We start from the raw sequence: 18,910 nt of genomic DNA, 5'->3' as shown, positions 1-18,910 counted from the left end.
AGGCTTCTTAGCCTAAGTGATGCCCTATCTGGTTTTGGCCCAATTGTTGAGTAGGAGCTCCAGACTGGTTTGGGGGAATGGGTGAAATTAGGGAGTATTCTGGGTAGAAAAAAAAGCATATGCAAACATCCCCACGATGAGTTAGAATATGGTTAAGTTTAGAGAATCTAAAAATGCCCAGCATTACTGAAACTTGAAAGGGACTTAGGAGAAGTGGGGAAGAGGGAGAAAAGAAGTGACAGTCACACAACTCTGGCAAAGGGGAGAATAAAAGCCCATTACTACAGTCAGGCAGATACTACTGGCCTAGGACAAGATAGCACGATTAAAAGAAAGTTTAAGGATCCAATATTTATATGAAAAATTCATCAGTGGACTTGGAATTGATTAGATGAGAGGCTGAGGAATAAAGGGTGATCTCTAGTATTTATGGACCTGAAGATAGGATTTTTGTATTTATGTTCATGAGAGATATTGGTCTGTAGTTTTCTTTTCCTGTAATGTCTTTTTCTGGTTTTGTTATAAGGGCAATGCTGACCTCATAGAATGAATTAGGAAGTATTCCCTCTGCTTCTATCTTCTGAAAATAATTGTACATGATTGGTATAATTCCTTCCTTAAATGTTTGGTGGAATTCACCAGTGTATCCATTTGGGCCTGGTGCTTTCTGTTTTAAAAGGTTATTAATTATTGGTTCAGTTTATTTAATAGATATAGGCCTGTTCGGATAGTCTATCTCTTCATATGTGTTGGCAAATTGTGTCTTTCAAGAAATCAGTCAGTTTCATCTAGGTTATCAAATCTGTGGACATAGAGTTGTTCTCTCATTTTGCCTTAGGTGGCTTGGATAGAGACTTATTGATTTTATTGATCATTTCAAAGAACCAGCTATTGGTTTCATTTATTTTCTCTATTGATTTCCTGTTTTCAATATTATTGATTTCTGCTCTAATTCTTATTATTTCTTTTCTTCTGCTAACTTTGGATTTAATTTTATCTTATTTTTCTAGTTTTCTAAGGTAGAAACTTAGGTGATTGATTTTAGATCTTTTCTTCTAATGTATGTATTCAATACTATAAATTTTCCCCCTTAGCACTGCTTTCACTGTTACACAATATTGATAAATTGTGTCTTTTTTATTTCGTTCAAAATATTTTTTCATTTCTCTTATATTTCCTCTTTGACCCTTGTGTTATTTAGAAGTGTGTTGTTTAATCTTCAAGTATTTGGAGACTTTCCAGCAATCATCCTGTTATTGATTTCTAATTTAGTTTCATTATGATCTGAGAGCAGACACTATATGATTTCTATTCTTTTTGTTACTGTGTGTTTTATGGCGTAGAATGTGGTCTATCTTGGTGAAAATCCATGTAAACTTTATAAGAATGTATATTCTGCTCTTGTTGGATAAAGTAGTCTATTGATGTCCTTTATATCCAGTTGATTGATGGCATTGATGAGTTCAACTCTGTCCTTACTGATTTTCTGCCTTTTGGACTTGTCCATTTCCGATAGAGGAGTGTTGAAGTCTCCAACTATAATAATGAACTTATATATTTCTGCTTGCCATTCTTCCAGTTTTTGCCTCACATATTTGAACACTGTTGTTAAATATAATATATAAATATTAAGAATTGTTATGTCTTCTTGGAGAACTGATCCCTTTATCATAAGGCAATGTCCCTCTTTATTCCTGATAACTTTCCTTGCTCTGAAGTCTGCTCTGTCTGAAATTAATATTACTTCTGCTTTCTTTTGATTAGTGTTAGCATGGTTTATATTTCTCCATCCTTTTACTTTTTTGTATATGGGTCTTTATTTTAAAGTGAGTTTCTTTTAGACAATGTATAGTTGGATTTTGGTTTTTGATCCACGCTGACACTCTTTTAATTGGTCCATTTAGACCATTGGTATTCCAAGTAATTATTGATATAGTTAAATTAATGTCTACAAATTTGTTACTTTTTTCTTTTTTTTTTTGCTCTTGTTCTTTGTTGTTTTTTTTTTTTTTTTTTTGGGAAGCACTGGTTATTTATTCTAGTTGGACTTTGAAAATGCTTAACGTTTGACATTAATATCTGTGAAGAACATGTTTCCTTTTGCTACTTTCAAAACTGACATGCACGTGGAGTGGGGGAATTTTGAGGACTGCTTGACCTAACAGTGATAACTGAAATACCCTTAAAGATGCTTTTTAATAACATATTTTAGTCACACACTTAACATAAAACACGGATCATCTACAGCTTTAAGCCAAAAGGTTGAGGAAGTGTATCTGAATTTTAATGCTTTTTGTTTCAGTATCCTGTAGCTTTCTACCTTTGTCCCAAAGAATGAAACCCATGTAACTGCTTGTTTATTTACCAAAGCAGGCACTATTTTGAGCTCTTAAGAGAATATTCAAAACAAAAAAAATGTCATTCTCTTTCTCTAGGTCTTTTGAGAAACTTGACCAAAATTATAAATTATTCAAGGTTCCTGTTGAGCGGTGGTATTTTTCTGCATTACTGTCTAGCGAACAAACCAAATGAAAACTTCGTGACAAGAGCACTGATGTGAAATACGCTTATTAGCAATCAGGAACCCTGAACAGCAGCTCTGCTTTCTTATTTCCTATACACCCCCGTCCACCCTGCTTTCTGCCAGCTATTACGGCAAATGGGCTGGGGGTGGGGGGTGGCTGTGCCTGACAATTTAGGCTTAAAGATCCTCTTAAGGAGATTTCTCTAGTTGAGTAGAAACCCTTCTATAAAAAGCTGGCAGGTTCTGTGAACCTAGAGAGAAGACTGAATGTCTCTCTGAATGCTCAAATTGCAAGTTCCTTTTGGGGGAAAAACATTAAAATAACTTGAAGGTCTATTTTACTGGCAACTTAGAATGCAAAGTATTTTATTTTTAAACCTCTAAATTTGAAAACAAGACAGGGTAGGTTAAATAATGAAGTTTCCCAAAGCTGAATGTGCTCACGTGGAGCTCAGTTTTTCTGCCTGAAGTACAAAAAAACAACTTCCTAAAAACTCCTAGGCAGGAACACTACTACTGTTTTGATGATCTGTGATTAGGTGAACTGATCAATCTCAGTTGGTAACATCCCTTTTTTATTCCTTGGTAAGGGTTTAAATTCTAGAACAGACACATTTTTTTTTAGTCTTACACAGACAATTTCATTCCAAAAGTCTCCTGAGAGGCGTATACCATATACAGGAATCCATCTTCATCCTTCTCGCTTTCATACACTTCACAAATTGGCGTGGACACACTCACCATGCTATGTCCATTCACTAACAGGAAGAAGGCTTGATTAGCGTTGAGCTGTAAGCGCCTTCTAATTATCTTGATGAGCTCACTCATGTTGACATGATCAGGCACCAGGAACTTTGTTTTATCCAGGACTGGAAGCTGCTTCTCATCTTTGTATCGTTCTATTATTACCGGGATTTTGGTAGGATGCTGCTCTCGGATAAGTCGGACATCTTCTACTCTTTGTTCGAAGGTTCGGCGCTGTTTGAAGGTCTTCTCCGACGGCATGGCGCGGCAGGCTGGGCGGGGGCGGCGAGGCGGACAGTCCTGGTGGCTCCAGGCGGTGGCTGAGACGGCCTGTTGTTATTTTTATCTTCCACTTTTTTCTACTTTTTCTGGTTTTAATTGAGCGCTTCACATGATTCCATTTTCTCTCTTCTCTTAGTATGTTGGTTTACCTTTTTTAAAATGCTTTTTAGTTGTAGTCCTAGTATTTATCATATACATTTGGAACTAATCCAAGTCCACTTTCAAATAACACTAAACTGCTTCACAGATAGTGTGAGTACCTTATAATAACAAAATAATCCTAATTCTCCCCTCACCTCCATTATATCACTGCTATCATTCACTTCATTATATATACATATGAATATATATATATACAATATTGAATACATTGTTGCTATTATCATTTTGAACAGTTGTGTGTTAGCTCAACTGAGAATAAGAAACACAAAAGTTTTTCTTTTATCTTCACTTATTCCTTCTCCAGTGTTCTTCCTTTCTTTGTGTAGATCTGTTTCTGACCTATACCATTTTCCTTCTCTCTAAAGAACTTTTTAAAAACATTTCTTTCAAGAAAGTCTACTAGAAACAAATTCCTCGATTTGTGTTTATCTGAAATATTCTTTACTCCTCCTTCCCTCCTGAAGGATAATTCTATGTTAACTCTTAAGTTACAGAATTCTAGGTCAGTGGGATTTTTTTCTCAACACTTTAAATATTTCATTCCACTCTCTCCTGGCTTACATGGTTTCTAAGCAGAAATCAGTCTTTACTCCTCTCTAGGTAAGGTGTTTCGCCCTCTGGCTTCTTTATATTTGATTTTTTTATAGTTTAAGAATGATATGCCTAGGTAAAGTTTTTGGCATTTATTCTGCTTCATCTTCTCTGACCTTCCTAGATCTGTAGTTTGGTGCCTGACATTTATTTGGGCAAATTCTCAGTCATTATTGTTTCAAATATTTCTCTCTTTCTTCTCCTTTTGGTATTCCCAGTGCATGTATGTTACACCTTCTGTAGTTGTCCCATAGCACTTGGATATTCTGGGGTTTTTTGGCTTTAATCTATTTGTTTTTCAATTTTGGAGGTTCTTATTGAGATATCCTCCTGTTCAGAGACTCCTTCTTCAGCCATGTTCAGTCCACTAATAAGTCTATCAAAGGCATTCTTCATTTCTGTCCCAGTGTTTTTGATTCCTAGCATTTCTCCTTGATTCTTTCTTAGAATATCCATCTCTCTGCTTACATTGCCCATCTGTTCTTGCATGATGTCTTCTTTATCCATTAAAGCTCTCAGCACATCAGTCATGCTTTAAATCCTCGGAACTGATAATTCCAACATCCCTGACATATCTGGGTCTGGTTCTGATGCTTGCTTTGTCTCCTTGAACTATGCTTTTTGCCTTTTAGTATGTCTTGTAATGTTTTTCCTGATAGCTGGACATGATGCACTCGGTAAAAGGAACTGGTGTAAGTAGGCCTTTAATAATGTACTGAAAGGTGTGGGAAGAGGGGAAATATTCATTTTATGACTAGGTCTCAGTCCTTTAGTGAGTCTGAGCCTCTAGACTGTGATCTTCCCATATGCTTCTCAGTTGTTCCACCTCCCCTTCAGCTGGGACAGAATGACTAAAGCAAGCTGGAGTTGGGTGTTTCCCTTCTCCCAGGTCAGTTAGGCTCTGCTAAAACCCCAGCAGGTTAGACTCTGATTAAATAATTTTTCCTAAGGGTGGATCTTCTGAAGAAGAACAGAAAGCTCTGGTATATTTAAAAACAACTTTTTCCCCTCCCCTTGCCAAAAGCATGAAGGGTTTTCCTCCAATATTCACTGTGAGAACGTGGTAGAATTTCAGGAGGCAAAACACACAAAAGCGTGCGGTCCCTCCAATGACTGGGTCCTTCTGGAGTTTTTAACTTTCTGAGTTGTCTACACTGCACCTCCTTCAATTCTTCAATTACAGTTCAGGTTTCTTGACCCTGGCACTGGTTCCCCAGGACGTTTCTGGTCCAGAAAGTTGTGATTCTCTGTATTTGCCTGTGGGTCTCTATAATTTGGAGGCAGTGGTTGGCCCTGTGACCTCACTTCTCTTGTGGATCTAAGAAGCACTGTTGATTTTTCAGTTTATTCAGCTTTTTACTTGTTGTTAGGACTGAATGGTGACTTCCAACCTTCTTGCCAGTAGAAGCTCACCAGACCAGAAACCAGAATCCTCTGTTTGTTTTTTTAATAGTTCATATGAGATAATCATAAAAATTTGCAAATCTTAAATTTGCATTTACTTCATAGTGAGTTTAAACATTTTCTAATGGCCATTTGTATTTCTAGTTCTGCGAAGTGCTTCTTTTCAACATGATTGATTTTTAGTTGTTACCATTTGGTCTCTACTGTAAATAAGGTCATCTTTTCTTTCACCCAAATTATTGAGATATATACTTAAAATGTAATACAATAGATTACACACATTTTAAGTTTACAGCCAATGAGTTTTAACAAATGTGTACATGTAACTACCACTAAAATCAAGATAGAGAAAATATATAACACCCCCAAAAAGTTCCTGCTTGCCTCTTTGCAGTTAATACCCCCAAACAACCACTGATCTGCTATCTTCCACTGTGGAATAATTTTTCCTGTTCTAGTATTTATTATAAACATAAACATAAAGTTTGTACTCTTTTGTGTAAATCTTTTTTCACTCAGCATAATGTTTTTGAAATTTTTCCATGTTGATGTGTATATCAGCAATTTGTTCCCTTCTGTTGCTGAGAACTATTTCACTGTATAGATATACTACAATTTGTTTATACACTCACCTTTTAATGGATATTTAATTGTATCTAGTTTTTGTCTCTTACAAATAAAGTTACTATAAATACTTATGTGAAAGTATGAGAGTTCAATTTACCACCACTTCTTTTATGGGCATGACCTGGAAATTGCATGTATGCCTTCCGTCTATATCCCATTAAACAGGGCTTGGTCATGTGACAACACCTGGCTGTGAGGGAAGCTGGAAATATAGTCTGTATCTGGGAGACCAGGTATCTGTCTAAAACTCAAGGTTTCTATTACAATGGAAGAAAGTCAAGATGGAAATGTCAGGGATTGTCTTCATGTGAAGGGGAGAAATCTCATCTGGCTTCTAGATTTTGGATGGGTGTTGGTGCCATTATCTGATTTGACATTTAAGTGGATGGATGAGTAAACTGTTCACTATAACACTCTGATATATTTCCAGCACTGATTAAAGCTGAAAATATAAATTTGGGCATCATCAACATATGGATGGAATTTAAAGCAATGGGATGAGATAAGAGTCCCTAGGGAGTAAGTGTAAGATACGGTTTCTATCTGATGATGCAATGATTTCACCAACTGCTTTCAGAGCCCAAGCTAAATATAACTATCACTAGCAGAATGCTAGTTAGCCTAAAACAAAACAAAACAAAAAATCCTTTTACCTGGTAATACAGTAAACTACTTAAGGATTACATTTCCCAGCCTCTCTAAAAGGTAGGTGTGGCTGTATGACTAAATTCTCACCAACAGAATGTGAGTGAATCTCCAGTCTGGATGCCCATCCCCAGACAGACTCTTCTATAAAAGGAAAAACTAACTTCTTTCCTATTTAAGCCACTATATTTGAATTTATTTTTAGCAGCTTAAGTTTTTATTTTCAGGATCAGATGGCCAGATTTAATAAATAATATTAAAATTTGTCAAAGGCAACAAGTAAAAAAATTTGCATATTGACAAAAATTCACTATGAAGTCAGGAAGTCGTAGACCTGGTGTTTCTTTTATTAAGTTCTGAGGACCTTTTACAGCAGGATCACCACAGATCCTTCTTATTTTTTCCAATACAGATTTTGGGGCTCCACCTTGGATTTATTGAATCTCTCTCCTAGAATCTTCATTTTAATAAGTTCCATAACTGACTTGATATAAAATTTTTGAAAATCAACTTTATAGAAGGACATAGAGCACTATTTTCCTCCCTCCTCAAGTAAATTAAATCTAACTTTGTGGTAAGAATTTGTCCTTGGGGTAGAAAATTTATTTTACTGTAACAATAGTCAGGAACTGGTCTGTCAGATTACTGTAGCAGCTTAAGTTTTAACTGCTTCAAGAAGTATATCCAAGTATTTCTTATGTTCAACTAAATGAATCTCCACTGCCACTCATTTTATTCATTCTTATTGATTTTATCACAATCTTGGGGGTTTTTTTAGCATTATTTATTTGGGTTTAGTTTTCAAAAAGTATCAGGTTGCTAGTATTTCTAAACTGCTCCAAGAAATAAAGATACTACCTTACAGAATATTAATGAATATTTTCTTCATATACTTGCAATTCTTCCCAGTCATTGCCTCAATTAATTCTTGATGCTAAAGTTTAATAAATAATATTAAAATTTGTCAAAGGCAATGAGTTAAAAAAAAGATAGCTAATGTGGTTGTCCTCATTTCACTGAAGCGGAAACTGAAGTAGAGATATTAAATTATTTGCCTATAAGAGAAAACCAAATTAATGGAGAAGGTGGAAGTAAAATGCAATTACCTCACTTCTGTCTTTATTGAACTATTGAATTACAAGTCACAACCAATTAAAAACATGATGTAAGAGCTAAGCAGTATAACCTGTCTATCATGTAAACTATGGGCCCCCAAAAACTGCCCATTAGCAGTTTGTAAAATGTTTCTTTTAGTGAATTTTATTGACCTTTTTCACTATTAAGTTTACATAAATATACATAGATATAGACAGATAGGTGAAGATGTAGAAACTATTTTTAAAATAGAAAATATATTCACTCCAAATTTTCCACACTTATCAAATCTGTTTATATCTGGATGTATTTTTTCCAGCCCTTTCTCTATCCACATCACTAATCATTTAATTTTCACATAATTGTGATCAAATATAAATTCAGATGGCATCTAAAAAACATAGTGTTTCTCAGCACAAGTGAAATTCAACAGAAATCCATTGGGTGGAGTTGTACTATAGCTTAACATTTCGAAGTATTTCTCAACTGTGTCTTTTTAACTTTTTCTCCAGTCTTTATATAGCTTATGGCTAAGCAATATTTGCTATTTGAAGACCTAAAAAAATACTTTATTCCAACTGGAAATTGTTTGGAGATTATTGGTTTAGGCATTATTCTCTTTTCTGATTGTGTCTAATACAAGTCACATGCAATTTAGAATTTAATAATCCTGTCAAAGAATATAGTTGCCTGTTTTCCAAAAAATATGCAGATTAATGAGATTAAATAGAAAATAACAATTGGCTTGGTAAAAAAAAAAAAAATGTTGCTCTGTCTTTTCACCTCTCAAACTCATGTTTTTTCTGCCATCAAAAAAGACAGGTAAACATCTGATATTCCAACTCCTCTGAGACAAAATACCACATGCATCAAATATGCAAGGTTTCATTAATGTTCATCCATTCTAATACATGCTACAGAAAGTTGCCAGAAGTTTTACGTATTCTTGAGGAACAAGCTCTCAAAAAAAGTTTTGTACCTGCATACACAATCAGGTTAATCTCTCTCTGGCAGAATTTCGGACTTAAGTGTGCATTAATATCAAGGACCCAATCTTAGAAATTCTGATTTAGCCATAAGAGGTGGAGCTCAAGAATTTCACAGGTACCTGCAATGGTCCAAGGATCACATGTGAAAGCACCACCCTGAGGGAAGAGCAAAGAAGATGGGACTTGGCCTCAGTTAGTTCTCAGTCTTGAGCCATGGGAGGAAATAGAGGCATATGAAAACTGGCCTGTGACTCAATTATCCCTCCAATTCCATTCATTCATCTTCTGAAGGAAGAACTAAAATTTTCTCACTTACTCCCTAGGGTTCATTCCCCAACCCTCTCAAAAATGCACCAGCTACTTATACCATTTAGAAGAATGAAGGCCAAGATTGTAGTGGGAAAATGATGAGATATGGGAATTTACAGATGGTTCTAGATAAGTATTTTCTTTGATTCGTTAAGAATTACTAAAATTCTTTCTTAGGAAAAGATAATGTTCTTGAATATTCTGCTTTTGTTCTCACAGTTTGTATATAATAGTTAACAATTTTGGTCCTAGCTGATTTCACCATTAGTACTGGTCATTTTATGCAGGAATAAGGTTGTGAATTTTCTTTTGCTGGGTATACAGTAAGTATAGGCAGGATTACTAGTGTTAGAAAGCAGCCTGGCACCATGGAAAGACCATAAAGAATCCTGAGATCTGAATTTGAATCCTAATTCCATACATAGTAGCTGAGTAAAAAAGGGGCAGGTTCTTGACATCCATGAGTTTCACATTTGTAAAATATCAATAATAGTGCTTTAACAACTTCACCATGATGGTTGTGATGAAGTTCTCAAGAGAGCAAATAATAAAAATACTTTGTAAGCTGTGAAATGTTTTGAAAATCACAATAACCTTGTTTCTAACAACATATTCACACTTCCAAGTCACTGACTGTAAACTATGCATATGAATTGAAGGCTGGGAGTCTGTCAAAATGTTCATCAATGAACAATTAAATCAACACTGAACACCCTTTCTGTTTTCAGTGCAATGTCAACTCTGATACAGCCATTAAAGATACATTCCTCATGGTCCAGGCGATAACAATAGAATTATAGAATATTAGAGTGAGAGACACCTTATAGGTGTGTTTCTTGATCATAAGACTCACTTGGGGTGTTTGTTAAAATCTCCAGTTTCCTAGCCCCACATCAGATCTAGTGAATCAGAATCTCCAGGAGACCTGAGAATCTGTATTCTGTAATAAATACAAGGATATTGTTATGATCAGAAATAAAAACCTAGGAAACTGTTTCTAAGCCACTTTTCTCCAAACTCCTATACAATGTTAAGTATCGCTGAGACAATACCCTTTAACATTTTGTTGACTTAAAAAAAAATACATGCACTACATGAGAGCTGCGAGTTAAGTTTTTTGGGGGCAAAATGAAGACTGCAGCCCTGGAGAGAGCGTTTCAGATAACTCTGAGAAACTGCTCGAGGTGAGCGGTGGAGCCGGGATATATAGGAGTTTTTCAACAAAGGACAGGTAGTCGGGAATGTCAAAAATTATTGTTAATTGAAGAAAACCAGATATCTCAAGTTAAGGAATTTAGCGCTTTTCTATGTATGGGAAGATGCAAGAGTCTTGGCTCACTGAAATCATTCCTCTGATATGCACCTCAGCTCTCTGGGGCCAGTATCCTGACACATCCTGAGTTTCCTCAGGGCTCACCAGGGGGAGTGGCTGCAGTCTGATGGCTGCTATGTGGCAGGGATTCTTTTCAGCCCTGAGTTTCCTCGCCTCACGTTGGAGGGCTGCAATCGTTGATGACTGTGATATCCTTTGTTTATTGATATGGCAGGAAATATTTCATTTCTCAGTTTCAAAGGGTAATGTATTCTATCATTGGTCTTTCGGTCAAAGAGTTGGAAAGACAAGATCGCATACATGAAACAGCAGCAAGCACTGTAATTGGTGAGTTTTGTGATGATACACACTGATGCTATGTGCTGGACACCTTTGCTCGAAGTAATGTGGACAAAGACATACCTAGAAAATAAAAGCATCCAATTCCAGGTTAATATTTGGTCTGGAGAGCATGACATATGTGCTTCTACAGTAATAAATATTCAAAAGTAGTAAGGTTTTTACTTTCTTATTTTTATGACAACATCAATTAACCTATGAGTGGCATTTTTAGAGCTCATACCACACCCATGCCAGACACTGTAGAAAGACATAGGAAAAATTACGTGTTGGTTTCCTCCATTCACATGTGGCCCTGAGCTTCCTCAGAGCAGGCACCATGCCTCATTTTTCTCCCTGCCCCCTTTGCTTTGGGACGGAGAAAGAGCTGCACCTCCTTTCCCAACTCCAGCGTATAGAAGACCAACTTGGGTCATGTTTTAAGAGGCTTTGAAATGGCTAAAACATCACCACCTTGCTTTACGTGGTCCCACCTTCTCCCTTCTCCTCCACTCAGTACAGGCTGCACTAGGAGAGCACCAGCGCCTGCTCCCTCACCATGACCCTGCCATCCTTCTCATCCTGCCTTTCCCACATAATTGTGAAGTCTACATGTACTGACCTGGCCTGAGGCTCACCCAAGAGGCAACTTAAACCAGCTTCACCATATCAGGGTGCACACTTTTTTTCCTTTTCCTTATATCTCTCTCTATTTGATTCTGGCCCATTTTGCCTTTCGGCCCACACACATCATAAATTACCAGTTTGGAGGCACGAAGGCAAAAGTATGGAATTAAGAGAGAAAGCCATGTGGCCTGCTTTGGTTTGAGGGTTTGGCTTACTTGGTATATAAGGAGCCTTATTGCTTGATTCACTCTCATTAAAGTTCTACTTTAAGGCCTGAGTCCAAACCTCAATTAAAATAAGGTATTTGTTTTGCTTTGCCTTCTTCATATCTTCGTCAGGGATCACCTGAAAAGGAAGATAGTTGCCGCGGCATGATTACAGAATTCCTTATTCTTCTGGCAAAATTTCTCCTTAATAGAGCCCAATTTAGTCCATGCGAAACTGCAGTCTCTGAATGTATCTCAGCTAGTGTGCTGACCCTGGGCCTGCTTGCCCTCAGGTCCAGCTTTGCTCTCTACACTCCACTAAAGGCAGTGGAGCCGACTGCTACAGATGCATTTCCCCGGTCCACATCAGCTGCTCCCAACTGGGTTCTGTTGTTGAATGAATAAATAAATGACCCTGGAAACAAAGTCTGTCTGCATGACTGTAAACTTGAGTGATTGAAAGAACGGGGACTACTACGGTACACAAATCCAGGGGACAACATTCACTTTAAAGTGTACCTGAATGACATGTAAGGGAAATGTATGGAAAGTAGCTCATGTGGTCATTTTCAAGGCATGAGGCAGAAGGCTGTTAGCATTGGCAGAGATAGAAATGAGAGGAAAAAAAGAGTTTTAAGGATGATAATCTTATAGGTAGAGTGAAATAGTGGAAAGAACACTGGATTAAAATTGGAGAAACTAGTGGGACTCCCCTGGTGGTACAGTGGTTAAGACTCCACACTCCCAGTGCAGGGGGCCCAGGTTCGATCCCTGGTCAGGGAACTAGATCCCACATGCATGCCACAACTAAGAGTTCGCATGCCACAACTAAGGAGCCAGTGAGCTGCTACTAAGGAGCCCGCCTGCTGCAACTAAGACCCAGCTCAACCAAATAAAGAAATAAATAATAAAAATTAAAACATTAAAAAAAATAAAGTTAAATCTCCTCAAAAAAAAAAAAAATTGGAGAAACTAAGATTGTTCATATAGAGGGGATACAGGGAAGTCACCACGATGGATAAAATCACTGAAGGAGAAAGTAAGTGTCAAAATATACAACAGAGATAAGGTTGAACTTAGAGCCAGGCTAATATCCAGAATTAGCAGGGAAAAATAAATAAAAGAAATGCAGAAATGGGACAGATGAATCATCCCATGCAATGCTTTGAAAGACAAGGAAGAAAAAAAAGACCAAATGTGTCTAACGGACAGAGAGAATAGGGGTCTTCAGATGATACAAGATAAATGCAGTGCCTGGACACTGTTAGAGAGTTAAAGAGGCTGCGGCAGAGAGACCATGTGCTTGGCTGTGCAGCAAATTCCCTGTTACAAATCCTTTTGCTCTATAAACTACTATAATTGCTATTAGGTTCCCTGGGTTGTGATTAAGAGCAATGACAATATCTAGATTTATCTGAAAGCAATAGTACTTAAATTTTAGAGTGCATTCATATCACCCGGGGCTTAGCCACTCTCTAAGGCTCATCTCATGAGGACCTGACTACTTAGGACTTTCCCAAGCATGCTAATTCAGTGTGACTCAAAGGACCAGTGTGAACTAGCAAACTGTTTGTTACCAGTACTGGAAGAAAGAAGCACAGATAATGAGAGGAAAGGACTAGAAACTTTCTGAACCATCTGACATTGCTGCAACACCCAATCCCCACGATTAGTGAACTTGTCTCATTGCGCAGAGCATAGAACAAAAATGTCAGTCCTCCACAGATTAAGGAAAAAAAGGACCTTCATCACACAGAGTTTAGGAAGCCCTGATCTAGATAATTCTGATGCAGATAGATCACGAACCAAAATTTGTAAAAATATGCCATTAGGAAGTTCCATGAAAATCTTAATTCGGTCACATTTGAAATGTATTTTATGTGTATAGAAAAGAAATATTGTGTGTGTGTGTGTGTGTGTGTGTGTGTGTGTGTATATTTATTTATTTATTTATATATCAAAGTGGTATCCAAATGGACTCATAACTTTCAAAAGGTAGGTAAAATTGAGATTCACAGACCTAGAGATTTTTGTTATATTTTTATACCTAGATGTGACCTATCTTAAGAAGTAGCAGCTCATTTTGTTTTGTTTTGTTTTGTTGAAACAGGTCATGAATGCCTGGGCATGTTATAAATATTTACGATTTATGACTGAGAGTGTGCAAATGACAAAGTCCTTGCAAAATAAACACAACGATCATGATACACTAAAGTCTTAAGGTTTTGTCAATGAACGCTTTAATTGGAAAAATTACATTAGCAAATTTTTTGTGCCCTTTTCTTTTGAATAGCAAAGGGTAAGGAAGACTGAGATATATCAAAATGATCTCAGAGAACTTAAACAATCACGATTTGTCTTTGCTTTTCGCAGGACTTAAATATAATACCACCACAATGTCAGATTTGGTTGTTGTCACTGGAGAGGAAAGACCAGGGAGAAAGGCGATGTGCCCTAGTCTCATATGGTAAGCATGACACTGCCTACCTGTTTTTTTCTCTTTCTTAATCATTAAATCCTTGAGTATCTCATTTATAAACATGAAGAACTCAGCTACTCACCTGAAGAATTGTTGAGATATTCGTTAAGCACAGAGATTCTTGGTGGTAGAAATCTGGCTCCTTTCCACAAACTCTTTCTTCTACATCTCACTCGACTTCCCTCATTTCAATTTCTTTGCATTTTTCAGGGTTTTTCTTCAGCCACCAGTTGAATTGTTAAGTTTCATTTGACTGAGGAAGAGCACTGCCCTAGGCTTGCAAAGATACACAAGTCACCTCATAGATACTGTATGGATGACCCATGAAAATAAATAAATTACTCCCTATCCCATTCCAACATAAGTGTGCACGCATGCACACACACACACACACACACACACTTTTCCTTTTCCATGTCATAAGAAAATTATCAGATACCTGTTATTTCCTTACTTTATCTTCCTTGAAACACTGCCTAGTCTCATATATTAATATTTCATTCCCAAATGTAACATGTCAAAGTGGAGAGTTGTGTTGACCAGCAAGAAGTCAGAAGGTAAGAAATTGCCCTGCTACCAAAAAAACTATTGTTAGTACAGCAGACAATAAATAAAAGGGAAAGGCAGGAGGGAGCCTTTTATGCTGAGAAAAATGCGGACGATGACAGAACTTATGAGGCTAAGAAAAAACAAATCATCTTTAGGAGAACTTTCACTCGAAATGGTTTTGCCTTTCAAAAGGAAAAATTCCCTGCTGAATCAGCAGCCTTTGGGGGGAAAAATCTTATGGGGTTTTCTAAATACTAAATTTAAACTCACTGGCAAAAAAGAAGGTTGTGTTTGTATGTAAAATGAGAATGAGTTTAAGCTCGGCAACTTGCAAGTTTCAGATGAGGACAGTCAAGCAGAGGGGTTGGGGAGAAAAGAAACAAAGCACTTTTGGGCTGGTGGCATCCTGACGTACAACAGAAAAATCCACATAGTTGGGAGTGGGCCCGTTTCACCCTTGCACTTTGTTTCATGGGTGTGCTACAAGATGAAGAAAATGAATGAGTTCTAATTCTTGCTCAGTCATAGAGTCTTTCAGTCAAGCAAGATAACAGATAATGGACCTCTACAATGGAAAATTGATTCGTAGGCTCTCAAATTCTTCATTTTGTTTATGTTTCAGAAATGTATAGATGTGTAAGGATGTCTTACTAGGGGTTTTTTTTCCCTTTTCAATATTTTATCACAGCAAAAAGGGATAATTTGACTATCACTGTGAAATGCAAATTTATTTTATCTTGAAATGTCAGATATACTATTGTCAGTCTACAACAAACATAAAAAGGAATAAGATTCTCTGAAGGACTGGATAACATAGTCAATAATATGCTTTTACTGTGGAAAATAAAAAACCCCCTCCTTCAGAAAAATATTGTCTGGATTTTTATGAACTTTAAAATTACAGGCCATAAATTGTGATATGTATGTTGTATTGGCTAAGAAATATTTTCTATATCTAGTGAATTTATTATGTAATATGTACCAAACAAATATATAAAAATTTAATGAGTGTTTATAATCACTGCTGGTTGGTATTTACTCTAAATCCTTCCCTTTTCTGTCTAAAGAATTATGATAGCACATGAAAGAAAGTTTAGTTTTAGATATCTGATATTTGCAACCTTTTAGCAAAATTTAAGGACATGTGAGACACCAGAAATATATTGTTCTTAAATAGGCAGGGTATTATTGTAGGCCAGTGTGGCTTCATTCCAAACCTTGTACAGGAGTAGAGATAATTAAGAGCCATTGTTGGGCTTCCCTGGTGGCTCAGTGGTTGAGAATCTGCCTGCCAATGCCGGGGACACGGGTTCGAGCCCTGGTCTGGGAAGATCCCACATGCCGCGGAGCAACTAGGCCCGTGAGCCACAACTACTGAGCCTGCGCGTCTGGAGCCCGTGCTCCGCAACAAGAGAGGCCGCGATAGTGAGAGGCCCGCGCACCGCGATGAAGAGTGGCCCCCACTTGCCGCAACTAGAGAAAGCCCTCGCACAGAAACGAAGACCCAACACAGCCATAAATAAATAAATAAATAAAATTTTTTAAAAATTATGAATACCAACTATAAAAAAAGAAAAGCGCCATTGTTAAACTGATGAGAATGAGCAAATATCAGATACAAGAAAAGGTAATTTACAGAGATAATCCACGTAAAAGCTAAAGCTGCTGAAAGTTTGATTAAATCACGACAGCTGTTGTTCATTCACTCACTCATGAACTCATTCATTCAGTCACTCACTCAATAAGTATCTTGTGAATACTTCATCACAACAACTATTTTGTTAATACAGCACAGGGACAATAATTGCCATTTATAGAGTACCGGTTATGTGTCTGGAGAACAGGAAAAAGATCAAGTTAGAGACAGTGGCAGTGACTGAAGTCATTGGAATTGTTGAAATAACCCAATGAGAAAAGGTAGATGATACAGAACTCTTGAACTCTGTCATAGAAAAGGTAGACAAAGGATAAGGACCCTGAGAGGGAGACTGAGAAGGAAAGAATGAGATGATGACCAGAAAAACTATATCACAAAAAAAAAACAAGGAAAGAGATTAATTTGAGATGAGGATAGTGTCCAAGGGAGCTAAATGCTGCAAGAGAATGAAGACTGAAGCACATTCACTGCACTTGGGGAATAGAAGATTGCTCCCGAACTCTAATAGGATATTTTCATGAAGAGGTGGGATGGAAAACTGACTGCACTGAACTGCAGACTGAATGAGAGATGAAGGTGAATAAAAAATTAATATAGGTTTTTCCTTCCTGAACTTGACTTTTAAACTGAATGGGAACTCCTGACCTGAAATTAGTAATTGAAGAGGACATTCCAGTGAGTCGTTGTCACCAACAATTAAAAAGCCTATGATGTAGCACAGGGAGATCAGCTCGGTGCTTTTTGCCCACCTAGAGGGGTGGGATAGGGAGGGTGTGAGGGAGATGCAAGAGGGAGGAGATATGGGGATATATGTTTACGTATAGCTGATTCACTTTGTTATACAGCAGAAACTAACACACCATTGTAAAGCAATTACACTCCAATAAAGATGTTAAAAAAGAAAAAGCCTATGATGAGAAAGATGCAGTAAGCGCTTTCTCCAACTTAAGCAACCAATAAGCTCTTCCCAACTGGAAAAGAGATTATCATAGCTCCCTTTATGTTATGTTGATTTGCAACCTAAGTGACATTTTCAGAGATAATTAGCCCTTAATAATATGCTTTTATGAGCACCACTTCTGTGTGAAGGGTCTAAGAAAGGCATACATTTATAAAGAAGAATATCAATAAACGCTTAAAGGCAATTTGGGCAAAAGCCAACTTACATTTTTCCCAACAGTGGAAAAGTTTAACACATCTTTCTTAGTAATTTATACAATGGAGACACTTTCCAGGGAGCTCATGAGATTGAAAGTGTGTATGGAAAAGATGTAAATGTTAAGGGGAAACTAAACTATAGGCCCATTAATAAGATGTTTCTTAGGATAGTCCTCAATGTGAGCGCCATGGATATATCTAGGAAAATGTTTTACACTTCAGATTTCACTGCAGATTAGTGAGCTCTCTCAGTTTTTCTACTGTGATCTCTAGGAATGAAGGAGAAGGGAGAGGGATGGACCTTGAGGAGTGGCAACCAAGAACTAAGCCCTAACATTATTCCTGAAAAGAAGGCAAGGAATGGAAATTGTGCAAGGTGGAAAAGTTTGAATTTTGTGGGTAGGACTTAGCATTTGAAAAATAATAATCTAACTCAAGAGATCAGTTTTCTCCTAGTAGTTCCTGAATGGCCTGTCTGCCTACTGACACAGGAACTGGGAGGAGAGGCTATGGCTTGCGAAGCTGGAAGCTTTCCCATTCAGTTCACCGCTAGGAGTGCCTTCTGCCTGTTCGCTCCACTCTCTGCCCTAAGTGGCCACTATGTCAATGTTTACTTGGTCTGCTGGGTGGCGCCAGATCATCACATAACTACAGAATCCCAGCAGCATCAAGCATTTCAAAAACTTCAAATGCATAAGTATAAATGTACAACCTTCACTATATTTTTAAAATTTTTCTAACAAAATCCAAATAACGATACCAGAAAGAAAGAGTATGAAATCTCTCAAGTGTAATACATTAATTTAAAATAGTTTTTTCTAAAATTAATGCTAAGACATTTTTATATAGAGGAATGCCCAAAGGTAATGTCTGTATCTACATGACTTTTCCAATCAGAGAGGCAAATAGAGGTGCAATATGGTTTATGAAAACAATATCCGAGTGTTATAATTACTGATATGCTCTCAGACGGTTCTGGGAAGATCTTGACCTGGTCTTACCACCAGTTCAGTGTAACATCTCCACTGTGCCCCAGTCCCTCATAGTGCCTCCAAGTTTATCTTTGGCTACCATATTCTCCTCCAAGCTTATTTTAGGCAACTGTAAATTCATCTCCATACCCAACTCATAATCAGGCCCAAGTAGCATGCAGAGGGCTTATTCACTCTCTCCCCATTAAAAATATTCCTGTCGTATGTCCCATACTTTCA

The 18,910-nt window shown here is 37.2% G+C and overlaps 1 protein-coding gene across 1 annotated transcript; it reads right to left on the bottom strand.

Moving 5' to 3' along the window:
- Positions 1 to 3,009: 3,009 nt before the first annotated feature.
- Positions 3,010 to 3,593, bottom strand: LOC133093553 (microtubule-associated proteins 1A/1B light chain 3B-like). The gene has a single exon (XM_061193463.1). The coding sequence runs from the start codon at positions 3,527 to 3,529 to the stop codon at positions 3,152 to 3,154; it is 378 nt and encodes a 125-aa protein (XP_061049446.1). The 5' UTR covers positions 3,530 to 3,593; the 3' UTR covers positions 3,010 to 3,151.
- Between the last annotated feature and the right edge of the window lie 15,317 nt (positions 3,594 to 18,910).

Source organism: Eubalaena glacialis, chromosome 6 (genome assembly GCF_028564815.1).
Source record: "Eubalaena glacialis isolate mEubGla1 chromosome 6, mEubGla1.1.hap2.+ XY, whole genome shotgun sequence".
Classification (NCBI taxonomy): Eukaryota; Metazoa; Chordata; class Mammalia; order Artiodactyla; family Balaenidae; genus Eubalaena; species Eubalaena glacialis.
Note: the sequence above shows the minus strand (reverse complement) of the source record. Positions and strands in the feature narration are given on the sequence as shown.